Below are 8,020 nucleotides of genomic sequence, written 5' to 3' on the forward strand. Positions count from 1 at the left end.
AAGAAAGAAAGAAGTAGAGGGCTGGGCCAGGGACACTGCTCAGGGTAAAAGGCTCATTGCACATACTCAAGGCCCTGTTTCAGTTACCACCATTGAAAGAAATGGATTGGGGGAAAAGCCCCCAGAGGAGGGAGGCAGGGAAGCAGGTGGTTGGCTAAGTGTTCAGTCCTCTGAAGCCACAGCAAGTCAGCTGCAGCAAAGACCTCAGATATTTGGTCTATACTTCTTAGATATCACACAATGTGTAACATATAATAAGCCTAAATAAGTTCCTATTGGATGAAAATAAATCATAGCAAGCACTATGCCATTAGGATTGGATTACAACATGTGCAAACCTCTTTTTAAAAACTTCTTACATTGAGTTATCCTTTGATTCTTCAAAGGCATTTAGTTCACGGATGAGAAACTGTCTGTCCAACGGAACTACAGGTTGACCAGATTCTGGAGGGAAAAATTCAGGAAAACACTGAGTCTATTAATCTAAAAGGCAAATTCAATTTTGATAATAACCATACCTCCCAGGTAGACACATTTCTCAGATTTTGGAAGAATGCTGATAGCACATTCAAGACAGATCTAACATACACATGAGTTTATGATGTCAACATATACCCAAACAATTAACTGTGGAGCTTAATTACAGCTTAACACATACTTAGTTCTTATATTCCTAATTTGTGATTGGTAATATGGTTTCTGCATCTAAAACTACAATGCTAGACTTCAGTATGTTTTCTGAGATGTCTATAGGTTATAAACACATGGTAATACTAAATAACTCATTTTAAAAATACATCCATTTAGGGCTGGTGAGATGACTTAGAGGTTAAGAGGCTGCTCATCCAGAAGTCCCTAGTTCAATTCTCAGCAACCATATAATGGCTCCCGACCATCTACAGAGGGATCTGATGCCCTCTCCTGGAATTCAAGTGTAAATGCAGATAGATAATTGTTTGGTTTTTTTTTTTTTTTCGAGACAGGATTTCTCTGTGTAGCCCTGGCTGTACTGGAACTCACTCTGTAGACCAGGCTAGCCTCAAACTCAGAAATCCACCTGCCTCTATCCTCCCAAGTGCTGGGATTAAAGGCGTGCACCACCACTGCCCGGCTGAGCACTCATAATTAAAAAGAAATTCTTTTAGCGTGCCACAGTGGCTCATGATCACGACTTTAATTCTGGTACTTGGGAGGCAGAAGCATGTGGATCTGTATGAGTTCGAGGCTAGCCTGGTCTACAGAGCAAGTTCCAGGACAGCCACGGCTACACAAAGAAGCCTTGTCTCAATCAATCAATCAATATTCCATTCATGGATAGTAATTCTAAGATTAAAATTAATTATTATATTTCTAGACTGAGTCTCACTCTAGCCCAGATTTGCTTCAAATTCAGTATGTGTCCTAGACAGCCCTTCAACTGCAGTGATTCTTTGACCTTGCTTCCCGAGTGCTTCCTGGTGAGAAGGTGAAATGCTAGAACCAGCTGAGAGCAGTGGTAGGTTATTACCTGAAGGGAAGCATTCACTTCCCAGACAATGTGATGAAATAAAATGAGATTCACAAAAAACATTCCTGAAAATGTTTTTGAAGATCTGATTCATAGATATCAGAAAGTATAAACAACCCAATGCCTCTAGAGTAGATAAGGCAGCATAGCCATAGCATCTCCCTGTCCATCCACAGGTAAAAAGTCAACATGTCAGAACTTCCAGTGCTTAGTTTGTTTGGTTTGGCAAGACAGGGTTTCTCTGTGTAGCCCTGGCTGTCCTGCAATTCACTATGTAGACCAGGCTGACCTTGAACTCAGACATCTGTCTGCCTCTGCCTCCCAAGTGCTGGGATTAAAGGTGTGTGCCACCACTGCCTTTAATGCACTCTAGTGCATTTTATTAGGTGAAGTTAGGCAAGTATCAAAAGGCAACTCCTTTAGGCTTCCATATATATGGCATTCTGAAAAATGCAAACCTGATGAACAGAAACTCAAACAAATCCCATCATCATCCCACCCGACTCCCATTCGCCCTTCCTCTGAGCCTCCCACCAGATGGGGAATTAAGCTCTGGCAAATGTTCTACCACTGAGCTACAGCTATTTTATATTTTGAAGCAGTGTCCTTCTGCTTTAGCCCCTTGAGAGTCTGGGACTATAGGCATGAGCAACCATTCCAATCTAAAACACTAAAACATTTAATATGAAATAGCACTGTCATTATTTCATTCTAGGGATACTCAATTCCAAGACACACGACAGTATTTTCATTTTTGTTTTTTTCCTTTTTCTCGCTCTCCTTTGGAGTGTTAATGGTATTATACAGCCACTATAAAAAACTGAGGGAAACAGACAGTAATGCTATCTTTAGAGATCCTTCAACATGGCAGAATCACTATCCTTTATGAGAATGTATGCTTAATATCACATGTAGAACTTTGTCTTATTTCAGCTCCCCAAAAGCCTCCAGATTGAGGGGTCCCTGCCCTCAGCTGGCTTCAACTGATAATAAAGAATTGCTGTACAGCAGAAAGATGGAGCAAGACTTTTAGAATGCTCCGGCAAGAGACAGAGAGGGGTGGGGGGAGGGGTGCTGGGAGGGGGGGGTGAGAATCACCATGACCAGGAGGGAGGAGGATCAGATTCAACAGCTACAAGAGAAAAACCATCCAGCAATGTAGGTGGAAAGAGATGCAGGCCCTGTAGAGCTCCCCAGAAGGTAACAGGGTAGCAGAGATGAAATATAGATTTTAAAAGATGTTAACTCAGGAATACAAGAGTCTCCTCTTGTGTGTGCTAGCTGTGGGGAGGTTTAGAAGTGCCCAGCCATTAAGCTAGTTAAGACATATCAAAATTAACATGTGTGTGTACACATGTGCGTACGTGTATGTGTGTGTGGTCTTTCATTAGTGAATCCAGAGAGCTCTTGGGCCAAAGCACTCCCACCACTACAAAGAACCTGCAGTAAAAGGCCCTAGCTCTTTCGCCGACAGCATAAAGCTCATCAGAACTTGTTCATGCTATGACAAGAGCCCATGGGATTGATTAAGTGTTCAGTCACCTGCATGATACAGTAATGAAACTATATATTCAGGCTAAATGCTTTCTAAGAACTAGAAAAAAAAGTGAAATCTTTCTCTAGTGATGAATAGCCACTTACCTGCTATGAGGACAGAGGCTGTGTATTTATATTTATTGAATTCCAAATACTCCCTAATTAATTCATTAATTAGAAGGTTCTCATGAGACAACGATGGTCGGGATTCACGATCATCATCCAGGGCATTGAAAACTTCAGCACGGATCCTTGCTTTTAAATGTCCTAACACTCCCCTTTTTTCCAAGGTGTCCTTTAAAACTGTTAAATAAATATAAAATATAAGTGCTTCCGTTACAGTGTAAGTGTTGATATTTCAGGTATGTGCTAAAGAATAATGTTTAAAAGGAGAATGACACAAATACAGCTCTTGATTCAAAGAGACAAGCTGAGCAACTACATCAGTAATTATCCAATCAATATATTTGTGCAAATTCAAGTTTATTAATACTGTTATCTTTAGTTAGGGACTATAGTTTGATGGGAGAAAAGGATGAACACAATTCCAGTTAGCTCACAACACTCTAATCTCCCATGTGGATTCAGATAGAACTTTAATCCAGGGTGATTACAGAAACCCACCTGCCCTCCACAAGAGAGGGACTGTGTCCTTATTGCTATTAATGCAGAACAACTTTTGAGAGCCATGGCTTTTTTTTTATTTTCCCTGAGACAGAGTCTATGTAGCTGTGGCTGTCCTGGAACTTACACATGTAAGTTACCAAGCTGGCTTCAGACTCATAGAGTCCACCTGCCTCTACCTCCTCTAAGTGCTACCTAGCTGAATGGTAGCACATTCCTGTAATCCCAGACTGAGCTAAGCTGTATCCCAAGCTAACTTTAACCTTCTTATGTATGCTGAACATGACCCTGAACTTCTGATCCTCCTGCTTCTATCTCACAAGTAGGCTGTGATGGGATTATAGGTGTTCACTACCACTCCCAATGCCTGTGTTGCTGGGGATTGAATCCAAGGCCTCATGCATGACAGGCAAGCTACATCCCTAGCCCAACAGTAGGATTTTGAAATATCCAGTCTGGTTAGAAATGTAACACAAGGGGCTGAAGATATGACTTAGTAAGGAATGCACATTGTTCTTGCAGTTTGCTTCCTGGCACCTACATAGGCAGCTCACAACTATCTGTAACTCCAAGGGGAACTCCGGGCCCTCTTCTGGCCTCCTCTTGTACACATGTGGACACACACACACACTGGCTGAGAGGGGGAGACAGAGAAAGAGAGAGAGAGAAAGAGACAAACACAAAAATAAATCTTAAAAAAAGAAATGTAATGAGACTCTAACAAGTGACTATACCACTGCTAACTTATGGAGTCAAGAGTATGCATGTCAAATATAACCTTATGTCTTGAAAAGGGACACTGTGACAAACATCAGAAGTTGAGATAATGGGCTGAAGTATACAGACTTAGTATAGAAGATGGGCTTGGGTTGAGCTGTCATCAACCCTTAACAGTAGTCTTTGTGGCTAAACAGCAACTTTAGGAAATCAAAATAATGCCTAGAATACAGTAAGGACTCACTAAATGTAACATATTTACAATATAGTATCTTACATTATTGATGAAAAATATAGTTTAACAGTGCACTTTGCTCTGCCAATGGCAAAGGCATTAATATGTATGCCACAATAATTAAAATCCATAAAGCATTTCAGATACATTTAGGTACATATAGCAAAGTTTCTAATCTTTGGTAAATAACAATAATCCTTGGCCATGTGATTGAGGATATACACTCTTTAGACTTTTCATTTTTCTTCTCCTTTATTTCTAAAGCATTCCTTCAACCTTTCTACAGGTACACTAGTTGTCAGGTCCATAAAAGGGAAGCTTTATCTTACTTAAGATCCTAACACAGCCCTGTTCTCCAGCTCCATCTTTGGAAATGAAGGAGATTCTTTTCTACTGGCAAGCATCCTGTCCTGATTACTTTCAAGTACACATAGTACAGCCTCAGACTTAGCAGAAAATGAAAAGTAATGAGCTGGACTCAGGAAATGTAGCATGGCCTTCATACTTGGTGGCAAATTCCTAACCTGTGCCTCAGTTGCCTTCTCCGAGGTAAAAAGCTCTACCTTTCAGAGAAAGATCTAGGTGAAATGGAAGAGTTTTTTAAACCAATAAAAGCCCATAAAATATAAAATCATTGATTAGGAAACAAGTTTTTACTACTTTTCTCTTGGACACAAAGCATATCAAGAACCAGAGAACCCCTAAATTTGTAGCAATAACCTCTGGGCTCTTTATCATTTTACTACTTGTAGTCTTATGTTTACAATGCTATTATAAAACCATCTTCAGGAATTGGTCTTAACCCAACTTATTTTCCAAAGAATTTATCTTAAAATCCTATGAAAAGTTTATACAATATACATGTACTATGTAGACTCCCACTCCCAGAACTGCTCAATGACTGATGTGAAGTCCCTCCTGGGGACTGAGGTATGTGTGCTTTTGGAATGTTCACCAGCAGTGTCCCCAATACATAAGCAGTCAATAGTTACTAAATCTTAGCCTCCAAACTATTCTACTTGGTACTCTCCAGATTTCCATTACCATTAGCTTAGTCTCTGAATTCTTTGAAACTGAGAACTGGTTTTATTCTACCAGAAGCAGAATGGCATGATTAAGACCAGGTGAACTACTACACCTTATGGGGTTTCCACATGAGTCTCTTTCTATCTAAATTATCGTGGAGCACCTCTCAGTACATCATGTCTGAAATGGACTTGGCGTTGTTACACAGAATCAAATACTTGTTGGATGAGTTGTTACGTGTCTGACAGAATCACATACTGAACCTTAACTCCGATTACAACTCAAACATTAACTCTAATTACTATCCAGAGTTAACAGTATACACGTGTTACTGATGTCTACTTCTGTTTTTGTAGTCCTGGGGATGGAACCTCCATGCACCCTGCACACAACCAACCATTTTGGAAAAACTTTTCCTAAAAATCCTGAAGAGCCGCCAGGATGGACAACTCTGTCTCAGGTTTCTCCCAAAGGACAAGGAGGACCTATCCACGGAGGACCTATTCACGCGTTGTCGTCCAGAAGAGCTAGCCGCGCAAATTATTGGGAAGTGTGTCTGTCACCAAATCGTGGCTGTGGTCAGCTCGCAACGCAGGCCTTTGGGCGCTGTCGGCTCACCAGGGTTCTGAGAGACGCCCAGAGGTCCTGAGGGGACAACAAATACCAGTACCTTTCTCCACCTCAAAGTCTGGCCCTAACATAGCGTATGCCCAAAGGCCGCCCCTGGCGGGCCCTGCCACCACCCTAGAACGACCCCGGGAAAAGACGAGGCGGTGTCCGCGCGCTCTCCTTCTGTCCCATCCCTAGCATATGCGGAAGGTCCGACGCTTCCTGCAGTCTAGCGTCCCCTCAAAGCACTCACCAGCTTTCAGCTCAGTAACAGTCGCCATTTTTCAATGGCCGCTGGTGCCACGCCTCTCCAATGAGTACGCGCGGCTCTGCGGCGCGGTCTCCAACCAATAGGAGCACAGCTCTTCCCAGGCTCTGCTAGACCGAGTCTGTGCCTGCGCTCCGGTGATTGGCGAGCCGCCACATGAGACTCCACCAATCAGCGACTGTGTGAGGCGGGCTATGATGCAGGAAAGAGCGGAGCCAGAGCAGAATCTGTCCCAGACCGCTTTGCCTGTTGTTGCTGCATAAGTCCCAGAGGTCAAGGTGCTGACAGCTCACTTCACCTCAGCTTGGCAGGCTTTGTGGAAGGTAGCGCGTGCTCAGCCCGAGTACCAGACTCAACCCAGCGTCAGAATTACCTGAAGACTGGTCAGAACAGACTGCTCTGACCCACCCTTGGGTCTTTCTGAGGCGAGGACCAAAAGTTGGTTTTTCTGTCAAGTTCCAGAATGCTGTGGATGGATGCTGTTAGTCTGAGAAATCCCACCTTAAAAATCATCTTACATGGCACACACTCGAGCTAGGAAGTCTTTAACATGCCTCAGATCAATGATGCCCGTTTTACAGAGGAGGAACTTGAGAGTTTTCTAAAGGAAAATGGCGGAGGAGGTGCTATCACATCCTAAACCCAGGCCCATGTATCTTCAAAGCCTGCTCTCTACACCAGGATTAACACCGAGTACATTTGGAAACCTCGAGTTATTTGTGGAAATAGCTGATAAAAGATTAAGAAGAGAGAACATGGGAATAATACATTAAAAATGATGTGAGGCAGCAAAATGGCAGTTGGCTTTCCATGGAGGCTAAGACACTGGACCCTTAAAATTCTGGACAGCCCAATAGTAGAAGTCTATGAGTGGATGCTAGTGAGCATATTTTCGAGGAAGTGAACTGTAAGAAATAGAAAATATAGACTTTTAAAAAAATTGTTGAGACTTTTTTTGTTTGTTTGCTTGGTTTTGCCTCATCGTAAGTCCATGTTGTCTGGGCATTCACTCTGTAGCTCAGGCTGGCATTGAACTAACAATAGTCTTCCTGCCTCAGTCTCTAAGTGATGAGTGCCCCTATACTGGCACAATTTGGTTTTGTTTTTAAATTTGCCTCAGGAAGATAGATGTATGTTCTAGCTAAGATTAGCTTTGTTTTAAGTGTTTTCTGAAGTGCATAGGATGACTTTGAATTATCCCTCCTCTCTTTAGCCTCTCAAGTGCTGCAATGACAGGAGTACATCGCCATAGCTGGCTCCTGAAATATTTCTTAAAGTGGGTAGCAATTTTAAAGTTTGAAACCTGTTTAGAGGAATGGCTCAGTGAATAAAGTTCTTGCTGCATAAGTTTGAAGACTTGAGTAACCTTTGAAACCTGTTCTGTAACCTTAAACAGTTTTATTCAGTTAGGCTTTCCTATTTTGTGAAACCATGGTGCTTGAATACTTGGTCAGTAGCTCAGGAAATTAGAAGGATTAACCAAATTCTACAGGTGAGA

The 8,020-nt window shown here is 42.1% G+C and overlaps 1 protein-coding gene across 7 annotated transcripts in view; it reads right to left on the minus strand.

The window, feature by feature from the left end:
- Fopnl (FGFR1OP N-terminal like) overlaps positions 1 to 6,578 on the minus strand; it is a 15,497-nt gene extending 8,919 nt beyond the window's left edge. For 2 of the 7 annotated variants that reach the window (XM_031363152.1, XM_031363151.1), the window contains exons 1-3: positions 6,508 to 6,578; positions 3,149 to 3,346; positions 360 to 444 (exon numbers count right to left, since the gene is read on the minus strand). In XM_031363152.1, the coding sequence (XP_031219012.1) occupies positions 360 to 444; positions 3,149 to 3,346; positions 6,508 to 6,535 (311 nt within the window). In that variant the 5' untranslated portion in view covers positions 6,536 to 6,578. Of the gene's footprint in view, positions 1 to 355; positions 445 to 3,148; positions 3,347 to 6,507 lie in introns of those variants that run through there. The other 5 variants (XM_031363157.1, XM_031363154.1, XM_031363155.1 and 2 more) reach the window with 4 other exon arrangements.
- Between the last annotated feature and the right edge of the window lie 1,442 nt (positions 6,579 to 8,020).

Source organism: Mastomys coucha, unplaced genomic scaffold, assembly GCF_008632895.1.
Source record: "Mastomys coucha isolate ucsf_1 unplaced genomic scaffold, UCSF_Mcou_1 pScaffold12, whole genome shotgun sequence".
In the NCBI taxonomy this organism is placed as follows: Eukaryota; Metazoa; Chordata; class Mammalia; order Rodentia; family Muridae; genus Mastomys; species Mastomys coucha.